The sequence below is a fragment of the Arachis ipaensis genome, chromosome B10 (assembly GCF_059453495.1).
Source record: "Arachis ipaensis isolate K30076 ecotype BB chromosome B10, ASM5945349v1, whole genome shotgun sequence".
Taxonomy (NCBI): Eukaryota; Viridiplantae; Streptophyta; class Magnoliopsida; order Fabales; family Fabaceae; genus Arachis; species Arachis ipaensis.
The window spans coordinates 148939008-148960513 of NC_142435.1; the positions used below are offsets into that span (position 1 = coordinate 148939008).

Sequence of the window (21506 nt, forward strand, 5' to 3'; positions counted from 1 at the left end):
TATTACTTGAAAAATATCTTTTTTTTTAAGAAAAAGGGATTTTTTAAAAAAAATATAAATTACAATTTTTCAAAAAATATATTTTTATTTTTATTTTTCTAATATTTTTATTTTTACTATTAGAAATTTGTCAAATACACTAAAAAATAAAAAAAAAATTATTAAAAAGTATATTTTTTTATCGATTTAATGGTACCCAAATAACCATGACATGCTTATGTATGCAATAATAAGGGCATGCCAATTTCAAGGATCCTATTTGCATAGTTGGATGACCTGAACTTTCTAGGACTTGGTTTTGAGCAATATCAACATTCTTAGAATATACTTATTTGTTGAGAGCAATCAACTTAGGAAATGAAATATTCAATTGCTTTTAATATAAACTCACAAATATATTTCTTCGGCCCCAAAATAAATTTAGTTTTGACTAAACTAATATATGGAAAAATGAATCAAAGGTCCTTTGACATTTATGTAAAAATGGATAAAATTTTGAAAAAAGAAAATCACTGTATAATACCTTAATAATGTCAAAATTTGATAATCCAAGCGATTGTATCTAGATGTTGTGGCTGCTATATGCACTCAAGTGAAAGTTGAAGCAAAGTATGAGAAATAACTCTTCCTGCTATAGGATTTCAGTTTACATTGTGGGCCTAATAGAAGAAAAGACAACTCAAAGAGATGCCAAGCTAAGCTATAGCAAAGGCTACTTCTTCTGTATTTTAAATTGGAATTACTTTTAATGAAGAGTAGAGTCGGACAAAAAGTAAAAACTTTAATTTACAAAAAAATATGTGCATAATACATTTGTTCGTGGCCGAAGCGAGCTTACGAATTAAAGAGGTAGAAATTGAAAATCCCAATTTTGTAGCGCATAGAATCAGGCTGGACAATCTGCAGAATATTCCGATGCTAAAATTAGTAGGATGTTAGGTGGTGAGAGCTTTTTTTTGTGTGCTTACTTCTTGGTTGCTTTCTTTTAACTTTGTCCTATAAGACTGTTATTTTTCGGGTATTTAGTATTTATTGCAGCGTATTATTGCCGAAATTTGATGATTACAGACTTTGATGGCATAGCCGTTGTAGTATCTTGCCGTTATTCCGTGAAGTCGGTCATAACCTAATCGCTTCGTTGATTACGTCTTTTTTGTTTTCTAGGTACATGCCTAATTAAAAAAAATTAAAAGAATGTACCTCTTGTACTTTTTCAAGTATTATTATAATAACGGGTCATGTGCTTGGTATTTTCCATTAACTTAGGAAGTCACTAACTGTGAATCGCTAAACATGGTTATCTCCAATGCTGCAAGCAAAGTCTTATACTCAATTTGATTATTTGAGATAGAAAAATCAAATTTAATAAAGGCCTCGATGACCACATCTTTCCCTTTAGTTAGGATGAGGCCTACTCCCCATACCAAACATTGGAAGCTCTATCTACATGAGTTTCCCATATCGTTATGTCTGATTCAAGGTGCATCATCTCATAAAAAGCTTGTTTTGCGAATTATAACTCAAAACAATAAATTTAAAATTTATCATTTATAATGTGCAAAGCATAATTCATTATATATCAATAGTTAGTTACATATCATAATCATATCTATAATTGATAAATTTTTTCGTTGAAAAATAAGTTACAATCTTAACCAATCTTAACTATTATTTTTTTTTAATTTTATTGTGTATTTAATATTAGTGAATAGTTAAAAGTCTAAAATAAAATAATTTATTTTTACAAAATAAAAAATTTTACAAGTCGGTCCAACAAGTTTGGTATACTTTTCTTAAAGTCTATGGCCTGACATTTTTAACTAATAAACGAGCCGAGTCAAGCATAAAACAATGTGAGCCACAAGCCTCCATCGGTATCCTGACCCACTTTCACCCCTAGTTACAATGACTTAAGCCATGATTCTGAGATTAGTCTTGTGCATTAAAATCGTTTCTAAAATTTTAATTTACTAATTATGTTTTTGAGATTGACAAAAGTACATCACGTTAGTTCCTGACCTATTTTTCGTTAAAGGCGTGCTGATGTGGCTCGAAGACGTGGACCATTAATGACACGTGTTATTTCATGGTTTGGCCACGTGGTAGGTTGATATAGACTAATGTACCACGTGCATAATACTATTTGGTCATATGTCAATTCGTGCCACATGTTGCAATATTATTCATCTACATGTCATCCACTATGTCGTCATTGTAAATGTACAAAATTAATCCATAATTTTACATTAAGTTTCTCATTTTAGTTCCTGAAATTAGAGGTAGTATATCAAATTAGTCTTCACCAATTTTTTTATTTGTTTAATTTAAATTTTTAATATTTTTAAATACACTAATTTTAATTTTATCTTTTCATATATTATTTAGACATAAGTATTTTTATAAAATATTTTTAATATTTTAATTTTAATTATACAATTTTTTTTACAATCATTTAACTTTTTTTTTTGTTAGGGTTCTACAATTTTTCTCTAATTTCTGGTTATAAAAAAAGAAGAAGATGAAAATAAGAGATTTTTTTATCTCAATTTCAATTTAAATATATAATCGTATTAGTGAATAGTATATTTTATGATTTATAACTATTAATTAGTCATTATTAATATTTTTAGTGATATAAAATTATATCTAATAATATGAAATTATATATTTTTTATAATTAAATATGACTAACTTTTAATAAAAATATTTACTCTTAAAATTTTTTCTTAAATATATTAATAAAAAATTTACCCCATCATTCGCATATTAAGTAATATATATATACTTACGTCGTAAATTATATTATTTAATAACAAATTTAATACTTTTTAAATACAATAAAAATATTTTAAAATTATTTTCTACTTAAAATATTCAAGTACAAATTAATTATCGCATAATCAGATAATTTTAAGAGTGAATGTAGAAATACAAATTATTAAAATAGATCCATTTTTAAGTATTTTTATCATATATTTATTTGTTTGGCATATGAAGTTGAGACTTTTTTTTTTTTTGTATATGGAAATAAAAATAGTTATATATCTTAACATTATAATTTTTTGTTTTTTTAAAAGTGTGGAAAATACACAAATCAGAGGATCCGATTTCTATATTTTAAATTTTTTAATTTTTTTAACAGAAATTTCTCGGTCCAATTTCGGTACTATCACAAATCCCTCAGTCCAACTTTACAAATTTCTCAATCTAATTTCTGTACTCTCACAAATGCGAACGGTTCGATTTTTGTTTATCTAATTAAACATCCCACATTTAAAAATAACACCCCATCAACCCACATTTTAAAAAAACACCGTTACTACTCCAATATCAAAAACAAAATTCTCTGAAGTTGATAGCCATTATCTATCTATCGTCACTCTCCTCTCTGCTCATTCCTTCAGTCACACACACACACTCCTCCGCTTTCTCCTCCTTTTTACCTCTCACACCAAAATCACCACCCCGCCCATCGCCGCCGCTCTCGCTTTGTCGGCGTTTTTCTCTTTTTCTCTATCGACAATCTGCCGATCTCACCGGACCACCATCTTCCAACTCCCGCCCTGCGAGCTTCTCCTTTTCGGAGACGCAGGTAACTACCGTGAACCCTCGCTATTTTCGATCTTCTTTTTCTATCCTATCTCTGTTTTTAATTTGTTTGGATCTGTTTCTAATTCACTAAATAGTAAATATACGAAAAATGTTTATCACTTCATGCATCTGATTATGAATACAATTTGCTGTCAACAATTATTTTATCATGATTATGTTGTTAAAGTGTTCAACTATGAACTGAGTCTTCACCTTGAAACATACATGCTTTATTTGACATAATTTTTTGTTTCTTTTTTTGGGAAGGTTATTAAACAGGCTTTAGGTCGGGCTTAAAGAATGGGCCAGGCTCAAGTTGCTTTGGTGCAATAATCGGCCTGGCCTGTTAAAGCCAAAGCCTTCGTCTTGCTTCTTCAATTTCCACTTCTTGTTGGAGGTCTTCAGCTCCCAGTCCCCAAACCAAAACGAGATTCTCATGGCTTCTTTGGTTTCTCCTCAGGTTGGTTCTATGTTTGACTTTCTTTTTGGCTTGGATTGTCTTTTCCATTTTAAGGTTTCTTCACTTGTTCTTTGATTGTTTTGTTGGGTAAACCATTCTCTGCCTTGTTTAATGGAAGCTAAAACCAGAAGTCAGATTCTATTTCTTTGACTCTGTTTTTTCATGCTTCACTTTTTGTTATATAGTAGGTGGCTAGGGTTTAATTTCTGTACTTTTTCATCTAATAATATTTTGGCAGGGGCAAAATAATAACGGCTCTGCTTTCTGTATACATTAATCTTCATGTGCTGCTTTGTACTTGTTGTAATTTGTTTTCTTTTTTCGCTTTGGATACCATTTGATTGTGGATATCTGTGGTAGATTGGTGATTTCATGGATGTTATTGCTTGCCTTTTTTCCTCTACGATTTGAAATGTCGTAGCTTCCTTGGTTGCTCATGTAAGTCACATATAGGAGCAATATGTAACTGAGTTTAACGAGAACTATGAGACAACATGTTGGGGCTGTGGACTGCATGTTATGATTCCATCTAGTGCAACTGTTTTCAAATGTGGCTGGTGTGGGGCCATTACAGATGAATCCAAGAAGAAAAGTGATCACAAGTCCTTTAGGTGGAGACAACTGCGAGATCAGTGCTTCATATCTGTTGTCATCATATTTATGCTCTTTGTATTATGTAAGCTTCTGTTTCTTTTGTTTTTCTGCTTTCATTTGTTGTCATACCGTATAACTGAATTTGCTTTCTTTTTTCCCCCTGGTTATGGGTCTCATTTTTCAATATTACCCCCTTTTCCATTTTTTCTCACTTATTTTATCAAATGTCTTTTGGGTGTCATAAGTATAGAGGATGTTTTGTGACTAAAGCCTTATAGCCACCATGTCAGAAGACAGAAACATTAGTCTTGCACTTAGGCATTTGCTCTGATTTTGCTTAGCTATATTGCTGGAAACTTAAAACTTCTCTTCTTGTGTGCTTGGAAAATTGAACACTGTGAGTCCAGTACAGAACTACAGATAGAGTTTGAATTGCCTATTGAATGGCAGTATGGATAAAATTTTAAAATTTTTCTTCTATTTAATTCAAATTGTTAAATATCAGTTTTGTGATTCTGTGTTACTATAATAAATAGTTCTATATTACAGGTTATTGGCTATGATATTAGTTATCCTTTAGTGAATTTCTTGTCATCCTCCTTAACATTCACCTCTTCCTAAAAGTGAATAAATTATTGTTGTATTTTGTCATGCATTTATTTATTTATTTTGCAGGTGGCGGAGTGTGGGCAGTCTATCCTGTTGTCTTTTCTATCAGTTTTCTATGGGGAACTTTACACCTAATCATCACAGCAATTTTGGCCATTGTAACCTTTTCCTCTTTCAGCCTTGCAGCTTTTAGGTGTGCTGGAACACCACCAAATGTATTGTGGGGAAGCTACCCAACTGTAGGGAAAGGCGGCCTTGAAAATTATAGTTTTTGTCACTACTGCTCAAAACCAAAGTCACCTAGAGCTCATCACTGTCGATCATGCAGAAAATGTATACTGGACATGGATCATCACTGCCCATTCGTAAGTTTGTGTCATCTTCTAAGAACATCAATCCCAATGTTCAATCATCTCCTGAATTTTTCATTTAGATAGTAATATTGTGTGAATAGTTTAGAGGTGTTTCTATGTTGAAATGCAGAGATTATCATGCTATGACATAATATGCCTCAAAGTAATGTTTCCTTTTAATCTCCTCATTATTGAAATTTACTTATCTTGTAATCTTGTATACTACCATATAAAGGGGTTGTGACATTTTAAATTTTTAACTTAGCTTTACGGTGGCATTTACATATTCTAAAAATACCCTTCAAATGTAAAAAAGGTTGAAGATGGTTAATAAAAAAACAAGACGACTTCAGAGATGTTAAACTGAAATGCTGATGTGACAAGACGTGTCATGAGTATTCCTGCCACGTCTTCTACAAGGATTAAAATAGGGACTTTTAAATTTTATTGGACCAAAACCAAATACCAGTTATGTTATTGGGTCCAAAACCTTATTTAAAGCTTTATTTTTTCAATAAATTTACATTCAAAATAAAGTAAAAAATTAGTTTGATAGGCATTGTACAGTACTTATAGTGGATACATTTGTTGGTACTTCAAACTGCTTTTGTCTTGATGATTGTTCTGGTAACAGATTTTGTACTTCTTTGGCAGATTGGAAACTGTGTTGGTGCAGCTAATCACCGCAGCTTTGTCGCCTTCCTCATGTCGGCTGTGTTAAGCACAACCTATGTGGCAGTCATGTCCATTCATGCAGGCTTGCATGTATGGCCACCATTGAGTTTCTCCCTTGAAAGTTCAAAGGGGATTTCCGGCACATATCTTGGATTGCGAATTTTGAGTAAAATCAGTGCTGCCTTTCTGAGATCTGCCCTTCTTCTATCCCCAAGAGGACTAGTTCTTGTTTATCTGTTTATTTCAAGTGTTTCATTGCTGATAGGATTGAGTGTTCTTCTATGGCAGCAGCTTTCTTATATATACCAGGGAAAAACTTATTTGAGTCATTTGAGTTCTGAAGGAGATAATGAAGAAAAGAAAGATTGTCAAAACCTTGTTAGATTTTTTGGTTTCCAATATTCTTTAACTAGATTTTTGCCAATCTTTGGTGTTACTAGGAAGAAACATGTAAAGCTAAACAATCATGTTCTGTAAGTCAAATGAGCTGTTGGAATTTTCTTTAACACAATCTGTATTGTATACTATTACTTTCACCTCATTATATATAGGTCCACATGAATTATTCCATAAAAGTCTTGAATTATTACATTACAACATTATCTACTTTGTAACTAGCAAAAATTTACATGGGAAAGATGAAATTTTAATATCACCCCATTATTTGAGTTTGAGTCTATTTGCACACTATAGTCAGACACTATATTTAGATATTTACCTTGTATTTTTATGATTTTTTTTTCCTTAAAAAAAATTATAGTTGGAAACTTCAATAAATAAATAAATAAGACAAAGTTGTATGATATTTGAACACTCAACCTCAACAACTTTTTGTACAATGTTAAATTTTATCAACTAACTATCAAACTACAATAAGCAACTAAGGTAATAACTACATAAATACCACTTTCACAACAAACTACATGAAAATAGCAAAGAAAGGAAAAGTATGTAGAATAGATCACAACAAACTACATGAAAATAGCAAAGAAAGGAAAATTATGTAGAATAGATGCTGGCTAAATTCCAAAGCTTCTTTAATAAAATTCCAAAACCAAGAATACAAGTAATGCATAGTACGTTTATTCTCCTGATCCCTCCTCTTCAATCTTTATTGTCTTTAATATTTCACTTGTCTCTCTTCACATTCAATCACTTCCTATTCATTCATCTCCCACCACCATCTTGTGACAAATGAGTTCCTATGGTACTCAAGCTTTGGCACACTTGTTTGGCATCTTGGCCATCATACTCTTGCTTGTTTGGTTGTTGCATTTTCGCGAGGGAATCGACTATGATTCGGACAACGGGTTTCGAGTCTTCAACGTAGAACTGTTTCTTACACAAGATTTTCATTAACATCTAATTAAATAATGTTGTCACATGCCAAAAATGGTGTCTTTTGATGCGGTAGTTTAGAAAGTAGTTATTTTTGCTTATATCACTACTAATGCATAGATATTACACTATTTTTCTTTTGTTATTACATTAGTCAGATAGCAGCCACATGAAAATGATGCATAAACATATATCTAATGCTATGCAGGTTCACCCTTTAATGATGTTCATGGGGTTTATTTTCCTGGGTGGTGAAGGTACCTACAATGAAACTTCAATCCCCTTCTCTTTCTAGATAACTATATCTTACTCGACTATGCTATGTGTACACCAAAATCAGCCACCAGTATAAAATACATGTTAAAATACAAATACACATTAAAAATAAATTAAATCGCACCTGTATTTATACATAAATATATTAGTAGCTGATTTTAGTCGTTGATTTTGGTATACGAATAGCATTTTTGTATCTTATTAGCTAGAATATAATTTATTTTATCTATTTTAAATAGCATAGCATCTATGCAAATGCAACATTTTGTAACTTCAATTTAACATAATTTTTTTCTCTTCAATTTTGAACAGCTATATTATCATTCCAAACAATACCAAGCCAAAGGCAAACCAAGAAGTTTTTCCACATGATGCTTCATTTAATCTCTATAATTCTTGGGATTGTTGGTTTATGTGCCGCTTTCAAGTTCCATAATATGATGGGATTTCCCAATGTCTATAGCCTCCATTCATGGATTGGCATTGGCACCTTTTGCTTGTCTGGATTACAGGTATGTAAAACTTGTTGGATGAAATATCTGAAATTGTATCATTAGGGAAAAGGAATATGGAGTGTGTTGAGTATAATGAAAAATATATTTAAATTAGCATATTGAAATAACATATTCATTGCTATTTACATGATCTTTCAAATAACTAATATGATTTGCTGAAACATAAACCCAATAACCATTTGATTATAGCACAAAGCATCTCAATACTAAACCTAAATTTTTCTTTTTTTATATTTTGTTTTTTATACTATGCTTAGATAGTAGACTATTTAATAATAATGAGAATTATGTGTGTCTTCTTATTGCACTATTGCACTATGTTGGATTCTTTACATTCGTGTTGAGTCGCTATGCAAACACTTTGAAACTAGTTTCTTTTAAAACTAAAAATATGGACGAGTGCCTATTAAGCCGCTAGTAAATAATAACAAAATTTGAGTGTGTATTGTTGTAATATTATAGTGGCTTGTTGGATTTGTTACATTCATGTTTCCGAGAGCTGCGGATCGAACAAGAACAAGAGTGGTTCCATGGCACGTAGCTGGTGGGAGGGCGCTGTTGTTCATGGCCGTGTGTGCCGCGGAAACAGGCTTAATGGAAAAGTATGGTTTCTTGCGCGCGAAGTCAAATCTGCAGCCACACCAAAGAGAATCATATTTGATAAACTTCACTGGTCTTGCAATTCTCTTATTTGGAGTTTTTGTGGACCTTTCTGTTTCTCTTCGTCGTAATTCTGTATAAACTTTATGCACATGTTTTGTGCTTTATAGATACACCACTGTACTTTATAAATTAGGAATATGTTCCTGTTCTTCCTTTCTCCTTGCACAAGTTTGATTGACAACTTTTTGGATTGAAAAAATGGCTTATAAACTGTTAAGAACCAATTTGTTCTAAAAAATATTGATTGTTTAAGAATTAATTTGTCCGATATTAAAATCTTAGTAGAAACTGAATTGATCTTTTTCTTCTTTTTTTAATGACTAATTTGTTTGATACTACAATGCTAATAAAGTTAGTAGAAACTGAATTATTTTTTCAGTTATTTATTCTATGATTACTTTGTTTGATACTACAATGCTAAGACAGATTAATTTGAATGTTGGATAAGATGGTTTCACAATCCTATTTATTTAAGAAACTTCCCCAAAACTGTTTTCTTTTTTTTTTTCACTTTTATTCCATGCTCTCAACTCTCAAGTCATATCAAGACTATTGAACCAATTGCTACCCTCTTATATGAAACTAAGCATGCTTTTGAAAATTGTTCAAATTCTAATTGATTCTTTTCCAATATTTTAATTCTTTATAGGTTAACAAATTTAAATAATGACCATGGACCCTAGCTTATGGTGGTGTATAATTTAACATGAACTATTCCAGCATCCACCATGGACTAAAAATCTTCAAAGCTAAAGACACAACAATTTCTGATGTAACACTAACAGCTTCACTCCCCGGTTAATAAGCAGTTAACAAAATACTAAAAATTAAACTCTAGTTCAACCATTAAATAATTGTAAGTCTAAAATACATCACAGTTATGACTAAATTCTAGGTCATTCCTGGTCTTCGGCTTCAGCAGAAGCTATTTCAGAATCCAGTTTGTTTATTAACTGCTCGCTTACATGCTTAGCAACAGAAACCATATCAAGAATGACGCTTGGGTCCATGCCTGCGCCTCCACGTTTGGTTATACCACAGATGTGCCCTTGCCTATTAACAGAAATGGAAATAGCAGAGCTCATTTGTGACTCCTCTTCTGAAGTAGCATCCACAATATAGTGCCTCCCAACCTTGAAAACAGTTTGATCACATGAAATTATCAGAAAACATGGTCAATCTGAGAATAAATAAGAGAAATGTATGTATGATACCTTGGTTAGTGTAACTATGACAGGGACTCCAGATGTGTCAAACTGCAGAAACTCCTCATCACTTATGTCAACTTCCGGTTGATCATCACTTGATTCACCGGCAGCAACTTGTACTCTCGGAATGCCGGTGTTGCTCAAAGCAGCCTAAAGAACAAGGAACGACTATTACTAAAGGAAGAAAAAAGAAAAAGGAGGAAGAACCATGTTGGTAACATCTACATTAACAATCAGATTAATGAAGTAAATATTATTGATCTCAACATATCATCATAAAATGATTGCATCTCAAAATGCTAATATTTTATGGTCAAAACTCATTGCCATCTTTTCAAGCATTTATCATACATATTTTACCTTAATGGCAGCCCCTAGAGTATCCAATAAATTTCCATCTGAACTTACAACAAGCCCATCAATGTAAAGATCCCAACAAATTTTCCCTTCAATAACAATGAGTGAGGAGAGATCAATTCCAGCACCTGTACAGAAAAGTTCACCAGCAGCTTATATACTGAAGCATGCAGATATGATACAAGACAGCAACTGTATGGTAAAACGCACAATATGACCTTCTCCACTTTTACCACCCAACAGACAGCTTTGAAGAGCATTGGACAGTTCTGCTGATAACTCATCACCACCTCTACCCTATTTACAAGCAAAAGATAACCATTGAAAGTTACATCTATAAATTGAAGCATACTTTAACAGATTGCAAACGATATATAGAGGCAGCAATAATTAGAAGACTAAGATTTCCACCCCCACCTGTTCTTTAAAAAAGAAGGTATCAAGTAACATCACTATTTTGTCTAGAATATGAAACAATATCTCACATCATATATTAAAACATACAATGTATCTTAGATGATCACTTAGGATTAATTTAAGTATTTACTTTATTTCATGATATTTTTCCTAATTTCATTAGGATTAGGTAATATTACAAAAGTGATTATAGTTTATCTGTTGTACCATACGGTCCATACCTCATCATATAAGAAGATATCATATTAATACATTATCATATCATTTAGAGTACCCATTTTTTCTTTCCCTCCTTCCATGCCTAGAACGAATAATGTTGACAGGCATTATGATTACCAACAGCCTACAGCTTATTGATCCAATACACCATTTAAACCTATTTTTTTCTGTTAAGGGGAAGGGCTAAAAGAAATAAATATGGATGATTAAGTTGAAGAAACATCAGATTGCGTCCCCCCCCCAAAAAAAAAAAAAAATCATCCAATGAAAAGATATTCCTAGGTTATTAGATTGAACTCCTGCTACAGGCTATGATTCTATGATTTGCCAAGTAGTCATTTTGGACACACTTCCCAATCTCACTCCAAACAAGCATATCTAGTGAACAACAAGAAGCAACGACTTCATATCTTTTCTTTGATTCATCGGAAAGTTCACCAAAGCTGAAGATAACACTCCCAAATCCAATGCCTAAATCCAAGTACCAAGTCACGTCATTAACCCCTAAATCCAACGCCTATTGTCCCCACTTGTAACTCTGCCACACCAACTGGACCAGCTTCCCGGTATATGTTTAACACGGCCAACCTAGAAGGATGGGAATTATTTTAAAGTTTCATCTAACCAAGTTTCATTTCATTCTCCTAGATGAGCTCCACGCTCAAGCTTTCAGTCACATACTTATCTGCTTACCCCAATTGTCTCACCTTATTCGAAGCTTATAGGAATTTACTTAGTAGGTTTGCAGTGAGGGTTAAAGTTATATAATATGAAAATAACCAGAATATTTGAAGGACTTCACTAAACAAAAATAAGGGTAAGTATCAATATATCAACCAACCTCAAAGGCTGGCTCTGCAGTTGAACTGCAATCAATATGTATAGAGACTTTCCCTTTGTTAGGTTGCAGTGAGCTAGGCTTTCCAAGTTCGGCCTGCACTTGCCAATATATCATGGTAAAGAACTGATTTGATTTGGAAAAGATTACCATATTATAAAACAAAAGGATGCAGGAAGTCATGAAAGAACAGATCAGTACCCATGTTTTAATGTACCTTCACACTGGCAATGACATCAGTAGCACCCATTCTAACCCTTGCTGAACCATTTGCCTGCCATGAATTTCATCACACATAAAAGTCGTTGACCAAAAAGATTTAGAAAGTTAGGTTGGGCAAAATCATCATATTACACTAACAAGTGCCAGCCTGTGAAGCATTACCTGAGGGATGACTCCAGTTTCAACAAAAATTGGTCGATAGGTCAACCTCTTCCTACCATCACATCGAAGATCTTGAGCAATTCCACCTTGGATGAAATGCTGTTCTCCAAGAGATAAGCCCACCATTGCTGCAAAATATGAATGCCTTCAGTAACTTTATGGCTAAAATAGACAACAGTCAAAACATACTTGTAAGAGGTCCACAATGAAAGGAAACTAGAACTAGTTGAACTGTTTTAAGTAAAGTTTTCGTCAAGTTGCTACAATGATTGCAACAAGTATTGTAGAAGTTGTAGTATGGATACAATGTAAAAGAAAGTCCAAAATCATCCACTGAAATCTCATGTAACTAATCTCAAGTACCAAGTAACAAAGCTACTATTAAATTTTATTTCCAATATTAAACTTTATTATCAAAATCCAAATCCAAAGCTTTTGCATCTACCATTTTTGCAAATGTTGTGGCACAATCATTTAGGTCACCCTCAACAAAGATTGTTGATCTTAGCTTGTACTCATTCAAATACACACACCAGAATATGTTTCCACTTTGGTTGGGCCTCAGAACCATGACCGAAAAATTAAAAAGAAAATTGAAAGCATAACAATCTTAGATAAAAGAAGTTAAAAAGCTAATCTAATTTGATCAACAATGTGATAAGCAATTTTCTCAACAAGTTAGTCAGCAATGTGATTAACAATAAGCAGCAACAGCACCAACAACAATACAGCGATAATAAAATCTCACTTATAGCAGCAGCAACATTAGCATTTAATAACCAATAAAAATTAAACCATAAGTAGGGAAAAAAAAAGAGAGTCAGAGAGGTGGAGCAGACTGGCGGAAGGGAGGGGGCAGCGGAGAAGAAGCACAAGCAGATAGAGGACACAGCCGCCGAAGCAGAGGCGCAAGCAGAGAGAGGAGAAGGCGAAGCCAGCGGCGAGATGGAGAGGCGAAGACAAGCTCTCAGAGCACAAGCTCACAGCAGAGGGGCGGAAGCAAGGGAGGAGGCGGTGGAGTTAAGGGAGACAATGGTAAGCTAGCAAGGCTTCGGTGAGGGAGAATAGGAGAACAGGTAAAGGGCTAGGGTCCTGGCCACCTTCTGGCTCAGTTTTGGTTTCCTTCCTTAAAATGCTAAGAACCATAGTTGTCCGAACCGAACTAGTGATCGAACTGGTCAGGCTACTTGGTCACTGGTTCAACCAGTTGACCTGGTGCCTCAATATTTCCTCCTTTTCCAGCCAAGTGATGCTTAAGCCGATTAATTCCTCCACCCCTAATAAGCTTCTCACAATATATGCATAACAGAATAGTTTTTCCAAATTCAACTACTTGTTTACAATGGCCCCATGCAAGATCAGCTTTTCCTCTATTATTATTTTTGGGTTACAATTGTTGCATCGGGAGTTGATCCTTGTTCTTGGGAGTTGGGATGATGGTGTTTCTGATGAAGCCATCTTAAAATCCCATAAAATAAAAAAATTCAATCAACTAGGTAACTAATAGAAAAACCAACCAGCATCATTACAGCAGCAACAATCAACAATCAACAAAATTCATAATCAGCAAAACCATTTCAACAACATATGCAACAATTAAACCATATTCAAAATCAGCAAAACCACTGCATATTCATATTCATAAACCAATTCAGAAACCAACTCAACATTTCAATTCAATCACTGCCATATTCATTTCTAATCAGTACCATAAAAAATCAACAATAAAATTCACAGCAATAACATCAATGAATCAACCTGGAAAAAAAATTAAATGATCACCTGTTGTTGCAGAGGCAGAAGGTGGACGACGAGCAGCAGTTCAGGCAGCAACAACCACGGAGGAGAGGAAGCACAGCTGCACAGCTGCAGGAAGAGAGACCAGACGCGAGCAGTGGAGCACACCAGGCGTTGGGTGAAGTGATGGCGGACGACGACGACACGCTGCACGGCTGCAGGAAGCAACGCTCGAGCACTCACTGGCAGAGGCGCGGCGAGACGCGAGCGGCCGAGCACACAGCACAGGCGGAGGAGAGAGGCGAGACGCGACTCGCGAGCACAGCTGCGGAGTATCCCGGGAGAGGCTCGGCGACGGCGGCGAGCGTGCGGTGGCGGTGAACCGAGGTGAGCTGAGGTGAGCTCCCAGCGCTGTGCCTGTGTCTGTTTCTGTGGTCGCCGTTTTCGAAAGTGAGAGTGAGAGAGTTGGGGGTGGCGTGGGTTCAGAACTAGCCTAGGGTTCTTTGGGGGTGGGAGGTTTTGTTTTTTAAAAAAAAATCCTAAGTGTACAATGGGCTAAATCTTTGGTTTATGAATAAATTGAACATCACCTATACTATACAGAATAACCATCCGGATACCAGGGATAACCATCTAGATACTAGGGATAATAAACATCTCATGTTATAAAAAGTTAATTTTGGATTCACCAAGGTTCAAACTCTTGACCTTCTGGATCTGGAATTCTAATACCATATCCTGAAACCACTCATCCCAAAAGCATAACCCAACAGGACAATGTAACACTAATAATCATATCTCTAATACTTTCTAAACCTTCATTGTACACATTGTACGCTTAGGTCATTGGCTCCCTATACTTTCTCTTAAAAAAAATCCGAACCGATGCGGGTTTCTCAAACCCTCCTGTTCACCGGTTTTTGCAAAATCCGGCCGACTCAAACTGGTTTCTCGGCGAATTTTTTTTGTTCGGTCTAATGTCCAGCCCAAACTGGCTTAGAGGCCTGATTGCCAGTTTTTTCATCTAAAGGTGAACTCGGATTGGATCGGATTCGATAAAACCAAAATTTTTATTCGATCGGCACTAAAATTATCGGATCACATCGGATCTAATATCCATAATTTTTAAGTTTAGATCTGATCTAATCCACATATTTGTGAATCGGATCAGATATATCCGCAAAATACACAATTATTTTTAAAAACTTATTTTTTAAAATATCAATAAAATTCATTTTTTTCTATTCTTTTAAAGATGTTTACTCTTAAAATAATATTAAACATATTTTTTTTAAATAATAAATTAAAATAATACAACATATATGATAATTATTAGTTAAAATAAAATATAAAAAAATATTTATTTATTTATTTTTTTATTTTTGTAGATACACGAATATGTAGATCGGATATATGGATACCTACACAAAATTCGCAATCCAATCCTATTAGTGAACGGATAAGATCCGATCCGATAGCCTTGCGGATCGAATTCATATTCGCAATTTTCGGATTGGCTTCGAATAAACACCACGAATATGCGGATTGGATCCAATCCATAAACACCCTTATTTTCATCCGAATGTCCGGGTCAAATCTGTTTCTTCAATTATGCTAAAAACTATTCGTATCCTGTTTCATCTGGATTCATCGGTTCTCTAGAAGTTTTGGTTTTTAAGTAGAGCGGTTTTTTTAGGAAAATTGAACATAATTAATTACTGGGTATTGATTTTTTTGGTTTGACTGGATTTATAAATATGAAACTAAAGCTGGTAAATCTAACCCTATCTAGAGATATTCAATGAATTCAATGAATAATATTATACATTTAAATATTTTTGTTAATTAAGTCTAATTAAATTAGTTTAATAAAAAAAATTAGTTATGATTAACATTATTCTAAGTCTTATTATTTAATTTGGTTAGATTTAATTTATAAAAAAATTTAGATATGTAGCATTACTCATATTGAATATAACCTAATCTATTCAGATAAAATTGAGAGAAAAATGGTTTAAATTATAGGTAAGATTAAGTGTGGATTTAATTTTAACCCTATCCGTCAATTTACACCCTAACATATTATAGCATAATATGTAGTTAAAAATTATTATATATGTATAATGAAATTGATGAGAATTGAACCCACCTCTTTTACCTTTCATCATTTCATTATGAATTTGTTGTTTTTAGTTTTAATATGAAATTAATTTTATATTTTCTGTCAGCCAAAGATACGATAATACGTGTTTTTTGTTTAGTTTTTAAGATATAAAAACATAATTATACACAAAAATACACCATATACATATTTTTCATGGTTCTCCCAAATTTTTTATAAAAAAATTAGTAGTACTTTTTTAAAAGATAAAAAATAGTTCAATTGGCTTAAATGCTTTACTATAACTTAAAATACCAAATAAGTTCAATAAGTAACACTCTCTATCTTTAAGTTCAAATATAAAAAATTAGATATTTTTTATTTATTTAATTTAATATTATTTTATATTTTACTATTTATTTAATTTAATTTTTTATATGATAAAAAATAATAGAATATTCAATAAATATTAATATTATTGTATTTGTATAAATTGATAAAAAAATTCAATAAATATTATAAATTTTAATATTTGTCTTGCTAACTTTTTCTTTACATATTCTACAGGATATATATTCAAATTTTTATATAAAATAATAATGAAAAATCAAAGAATTTATGCATTTTTTAAGAGGAAGGATAATATTTTTAAAAATGAGAACATATAACTTTTACAATATCAACACCTGTAGATAGTTCTTCCACGATAATGAATTACGAAGAAAGTGAGATACAACCTTCAAAAGTTCAAAAAGTTACATATCAAAAGTATTTTGACAATTATCTTCTATCTGGCCCCCCCAAAATTTTATTTCAAGTTACGCCACTGGTAACATATATTTTATATCGGTGGCTAATTTTTTGTGTACACGTAATACAATTAATTTAATTATTTTTTAATTAACTATATTTTAAATAAAAAAATATATGGAATATTATTTTTAGTGTTTATGGAAACTTTTGTTATAGTAAAAACTCATGAAAATATCCAATCATAAAAATGAAAAATACCAATAAATCGGTTCAACGAAACTACTTGATTTTATTTATAGTATTATCACGTATGTTATAAAGTGAAGACTCATATGCAGTTTGTCTTCATATAAAGTTGTTAGTTGAGAATCATTAGATTATTTGACATGTTTGACAAAATTGTTATCTAACGATTTTCAACTAACAACTTTACATGAAAATAACTGCATGTGAGTTTTCACCATGTTATAAACATGTGATCAATATTCAGTAATTTATTTGGGATAAGTACGATTTTGGTCCCTGACGTTAAGGGTCAGAATCGAAATCGTCCCTCTTGTAATTTTGGATTTAAAATCGTCCTTAACGTGTTTTTTTGTATTAAAATCGTCCTTTTAATTTTTTTTGGACAAAAATACCCTCACCACTACCAACATAATTACCTCCTTCACCACCACCACCACCAACTGCCACTCCACCACCATTATCAACATCATCACCACCACCATCATCATCATCAACACCCACTGCCACTCCATCACCACCAACACCACCACCAACGCCGCCGCCGTCCCCCTCCGCCTCCCCCTCCCCCTCCCCGCCTCCCCCTTCCCCCCACCCCCACCCCCACCCTCACCCTCACCCCGTGTCCCCTCCCCCTCACTGCCTCCCCCTTTCCCCCACCCCGTGTCCCCTCCCCCTCACTGCCTCCCCTGCTTCCCCCTTCCCTTCACTGCCTCCCTGCTTCCCCCTCCTCCTCCCCGTCTTCCCTTCCACCACCCCCACCCCCCACCCCCCACCTCTATCTCCAACTCCACACAGAGAAACATAAACAGAAAATCAACAACACCAGAAGCACAAATTTAACAAAATTCAAACACAAATTTAACAAAATCAAACAACACCAGAAGCAGAAAACAAAAAGCAGAAGCAAAAGGAGAGGCGGCGAGGCGGCGAGGCAGAAGCGGCGAGGCAGAGGCGGAGGCAGAGGCAGAGGCGGCGAGGCAGAGGCATGAGGCGGAGGCGGCGAGGCATGAGGCGGCGAGGCTCGCGATCTCCAATGGCAGTGGCTCACCGTCCCCCTCCCCCTTTTCCCTTCCCCCTCCTCCTCCCCCTCTTCCCGGCGCTCCCTCTCTCTTTCCCCTCTTCTCTTCTCCCCCGTCGCAACCCCTCTCCTTTCTTCTTTCTTCCGGCGACGGCGACGGCAGCTCCAAGCTTCGCCGGCGCCGTCCCCTCTCCCCCCCCTCCCCTTCCCCCTCTCCCTCCCCTCCCCCCTTCGCATTTCCTTTCAGCCCCCCACTCCCCAAAAACGCGTTTCCTCTCCCCCCAACGTGTTCTTTTAATTTTTTTTATTTTGTAATTTTTTTTATTATTAAAATAAGGGGTATTTTTGGAATAAAATTAAAATTTTTTAAAAAAAGGACGATTTTAATACAAAAAAATACGTTAAGGACGATTTTAAATCCAAAATTACAAGAGGGACGATTTCGATTCTGACCCTTAACGTTAGGGACCAAAATCGTACTTATCCCAATTTATTTTGTAATATCTGGCTTTAACTTATATATATATATATATATATATGTCAGCACCCTTCTAAAAAAGTTAAAGATAATATAACAAATATTTAAAAAACTAATTTAATGATATCTCATAATTTGCTAAACTTAAAGACACGGTGAAAAATCTAAAAAAAAAAACAATGTTTATTATCTACAACATCAAATTAACTCATGAAACCATGAATCAAAATAAATCATTTTAAACTCAGGAAAATTAAGCTAAATACTATATCAAATCAAAATATCCAACTCGCTTTACTTCAGCGACCCCATGCATGCTTGTAAGCTTCTGCATATTCTTGTTTATCTTGTGGGCTGTCAAAAAATTATATGGACTTTAATTAGGCTTTGAACTTTTTCTCTATGTTTTTTTTTTTTTTCATACAAAAACTAAATTCTCAAACTTACCTCTTCACTTGACCAAAAAAAAAAAAAAAAAAACTTACCTCTTCACACAGAAGGAATTTAATTGCCATTTATTTTGAGGCCCCTTAACCTGCCAACAAATGTAAATGCAATCATAATTGAATATATTTTTTATGAAAAAGTATAGGTAGACCATAAAAATATTAAATAATATTTTATTAGTGTACAGATAGTTATTTTAATATTAAAATTTAGATAGTTATTTTAAATTGTGATAGTATGATCTTTAATTTTTACAAAACTTGTTACAAATCATCTTATAATCATAGATTATAACTTATCAATTGTAACCATGTAATTTTATGTAATTATGTTAAATATTGGCTACAATATTAATGGGAAGCATAGGCCTCTATGTATATATATAAAACAGCCTCTATGTATACGTATAAAACAAGAGAAATGTTAGGAGTACATTAGATTTTTTTTATTATTTAATCATCAACTTAATTTTTGTAGTCTAATTTCTTTAGTTTAGTAATTGAATAATATATTTTATTTTATACCTTTACATATTAATAGCTAACTGATAATAAAAAACAACAAATTTTAATGACTCTTATTATATATATATATATAAAACTGAGGCACATGCTTCCTATTAATATTTTAGCCAATATTTAACATAATTACATAAAGTTACATAGTTACAATTGATAAGTTAAAACAATTTGGAGTACCTGAATTATGAAAGTTTCAAGATTGGGTGACTTCTGAAGAAAGCTTGGCAGCAAATCCATGTTAGAAGAACCATCAAAATATAAGCGAAGCAAATTGGGAAATTGAGGAAGACGATCATCACGATCATCAGCAGGAAACTGCGATTGCAAATAAACAATGAATTAAAATGAAAATATTAACATATTAATACATTCGAATTCATGTTAAATAAGATAAGTTTTGACTCTTACAAAACCTTACATTTTTATTAATGACAGGAAGTCTATGGAGTTCACGATACTGAATATTCAAGTACAAGTATTTGACATTAGAGAGTCCTTGAAAAAGATCAAATAAGCAGCTTCTATCACTGATGAATTCAAAGAGAATTGAGAGGCGTGCTGCAACCACATTGTTCAAGTTCATAATCACATACCGAACAGGAGAAGATTGTTGAAGGCAAAAAAATTCAAGAGATGGAGCATCTATCTCAAACGAATCATTCACAAAACTATCAACATGTACACTAAGCTTCTTCAATGTATGAGGCGCTCGAACAATGCTCATCATATTCCACTCTCCATTGAGATAAAATTCTTGAAGAACAGGACAATTAGACAAGAAACTGTTCACAAGTCTTTCGGCTTCCGTACCGCACCCTTGGCATGGATGCGTTGACAGATCTAAAATCTTGAGCTTCGGTAACCACACAGGGGAATTCGTAACGAAGATACTAATATGACCATGTAATTTCAAGGTCGTGAGAGTGGCCGAACTGAAAACCGTCAAAGGTAACTCGATGTGGCGGAAACATGAATCTTTATTCAACTCAATATTGATCTCTTCGGCGGCGCATTCAATGGCGCCGGAGATCCACTTCTGGAAGTCGGATGGCCAGAAACTCCTGTCGCTAGAAAAATGTAAGTGGAATCTTCTGATATGTTTTCCTTTGCGTGAATCTAAAGCTTTGTTCACGAATTTGTTAAATCCTGTATAGTAATCCAGTGAATATAATGGGGACCAGTAATGGAAGGAAAGATCTGGAAGCATGGTCCAAACTGATCTGCGATTCCAATCTTTTGACAGGGCGCTTGTTCTGCATGCAATTGATGTATCAACATGTGACAAAATCTGGCACAATATATCCTCTGGAAGATTGCTTAACCGATCTTCTTCTTTATCGTTGTTAGGAGAAGAATCTATTGCAATTTTCTGTGATTTCTTCATTCTGCAAAAGCTAGGGTTCATACTCGAAAATATTTTTGGTACTGTCACTCTCTACGATCTTTTATAGGATTGAACACACGTTTATACCACCAACAAATTAGGGCTAGAAAATTTGGATATAAAAGTAGGATGAGTGTTATACCTGAATGGATCACCAATTTGTGTTTAACAAATTAAAAAAATTAAAAAAATTTGGAGTAGACAAATCGAACGATCCGATTTTTACTCTGCAAATTAAATCATTCCATATTTTAAAAAAATACCACAGTAAATCACAATTTAAAAAAATACCATTATTAATCCAATATTAAAAAATAAAAATAT

At 33.6% G+C, this 21506-nt stretch overlaps 4 protein-coding genes across 7 annotated transcripts; 2 read left to right on the forward strand and 2 right to left on the reverse strand.

Moving 5' to 3' along the window:
• Positions 1–3347: 3347 nt before the first annotated feature.
• On the forward strand, positions 3348–6857 carry LOC107622594 (DHHC-type zinc finger family protein). Of its 3 annotated transcripts, none has more exons than XM_016324551.3 (5): positions 3348–3592; positions 3859–4051; positions 4412–4727; positions 5321–5619; positions 6262–6857. In XM_016324551.3, exons 3-5 carry the CDS (start codon positions 4571–4573, stop codon positions 6757–6759), a joined length of 954 nt encoding a protein of 317 aa, XP_016180037.1. In that variant the 5' UTR covers positions 3348–3592; positions 3859–4051; positions 4412–4570; the 3' UTR covers positions 6760–6857. The 3 variants fall into 3 exon arrangements, with proteins under 3 accessions (XP_016180037.1, XP_088342898.1, XP_016180034.1); XM_088486772.1 differs by having other exon boundaries at positions 4473–4727; XM_016324548.3 differs by having other exon boundaries at positions 4505–4727.
• Positions 6858–7380: 523 nt separating this feature from the next.
• Positions 7381–9226, forward strand: LOC107622596 (putative transmembrane ascorbate ferrireductase 3). Its single transcript, XM_016324555.3, has 4 exons — positions 7381–7608; positions 7829–7877; positions 8209–8408; positions 8874–9226. The coding sequence occupies exons 1-4, from the start codon at positions 7477–7479 to the stop codon at positions 9150–9152; spliced, it is 660 nt and encodes a 219-aa protein (XP_016180041.1). The 5' UTR covers positions 7381–7476; the 3' UTR covers positions 9153–9226.
• Positions 9227–9666: 440 nt separating this feature from the next.
• On the reverse strand, positions 9667–14742 carry LOC107622595 (3'-5'-exoribonuclease family protein). 2 transcript variants are annotated; one of them, XR_015883334.1, is made up of 9 exons: positions 14280–14742; positions 12498–12625; positions 12331–12387; positions 12117–12209; positions 10858–10936; positions 10643–10767; positions 10289–10432; positions 9896–10207; positions 9667–9852 (listed from the first exon to the last, which is right to left on the reverse strand). XR_015883334.1 is itself a non-coding variant. In XM_016324552.3 (8 exons), the coding sequence occupies exons 2-8, from the start codon at positions 12621–12623 to the stop codon at positions 9971–9973; spliced, it is 861 nt and encodes a 286-aa protein (XP_016180038.1). In that variant the 5' UTR covers positions 12624–12625; positions 14280–14742; the 3' UTR covers positions 9667–9970. The 2 variants fall into 2 exon arrangements, 1 of the variants encoding a protein (XP_016180038.1); XM_016324552.3 differs by having other exon boundaries at positions 9667–10207.
• A 4251-nt stretch (positions 14743–18993) lies between these two features.
• LOC107621209 (F-box protein At4g22280-like) lies at positions 18994–21251 on the reverse strand. Its single transcript, XM_088500726.1, has 4 exons — positions 20217–21251; positions 19976–20113; positions 19316–19365; positions 18994–19184 (listed from the first exon to the last, which is right to left on the reverse strand). Exons 1-4 carry the CDS (start codon positions 21201–21203, stop codon positions 19130–19132), a joined length of 1230 nt encoding a protein of 409 aa, XP_088356852.1. The 5' UTR covers positions 21204–21251; the 3' UTR covers positions 18994–19129.
• Between the last annotated feature and the right edge of the window lie 255 nt (positions 21252–21506).

Excerpts from the sequence above, each read along its gene's own strand:
- LOC107622594 (XM_016324548.3), top strand. The coding sequence starts at position 4,028 with ATGGCTTCTTTGGTTTCTCCTCAG. Across the intron at positions 4,728-5,320 it reads ATTTATGCTCTTTGTATTAT|GTGGCGGAGTGTGGGCAGTC; the intron begins GTAAGCTTCTGT and ends TTTATTTTGCAG. Across the intron at positions 5,620-6,261 it reads TGGATCATCACTGCCCATTC|ATTGGAAACTGTGTTGGTGC; the intron begins GTAAGTTTGTGT and ends CTTCTTTGGCAG.
- LOC107622596 (XM_016324555.3), top strand. The coding sequence starts at position 7,477 with ATGAGTTCCTATGGTACTCAAGCTTTGGCACACTTGTTTGGCATCTTG. Across the intron at positions 7,609-7,828 it reads ACGGGTTTCGAGTCTTCAAC|GTTCACCCTTTAATGATGTT; the intron begins GTAGAACTGTTT and ends AATGCTATGCAG. Across the intron at positions 7,878-8,208 it reads TATTTTCCTGGGTGGTGAAG|CTATATTATCATTCCAAACA; the intron begins GTACCTACAATG and ends AATTTTGAACAG.
- LOC107622595 (XM_016324552.3), bottom strand. The coding sequence starts at position 12,623 with ATGGTGGGCTTATCTCTTGGAGAACAGCATTTCATCCAAGGTGGAATT. Across the intron at positions 10,433-10,642 it reads CTCTAGGGGCTGCCATTAAG|GCTGCTTTGAGCAACACCGG; the intron begins GTAAAATATGTA and ends CTTGTTCTTTAG. Across the intron at positions 10,208-10,288 it reads TCATAGTTACACTAACCAAG|GTTGGGAGGCACTATATTGT; the intron begins GTATCATACATA and ends ACTGTTTTCAAG.
- LOC107621209 (XM_088500726.1), bottom strand. The coding sequence starts at position 21,203 with ATGAACCCTAGCTTTTGCAGAATGAAGAAATCACAGAAAATTGCAATA. Across the intron at positions 19,366-19,975 it reads TTGAAACTTTCATAATTCAG|GTTAAGGGGCCTCAAAATAA; the intron begins GTACTCCAAATT and ends ATTTGTTGGCAG. Across the intron at positions 19,185-19,315 it reads AATTCCTTCTGTGTGAAGAG|CCCACAAGATAAACAAGAAT; the intron begins GTAAGTTTTTTT and ends ATTTTTTGACAG.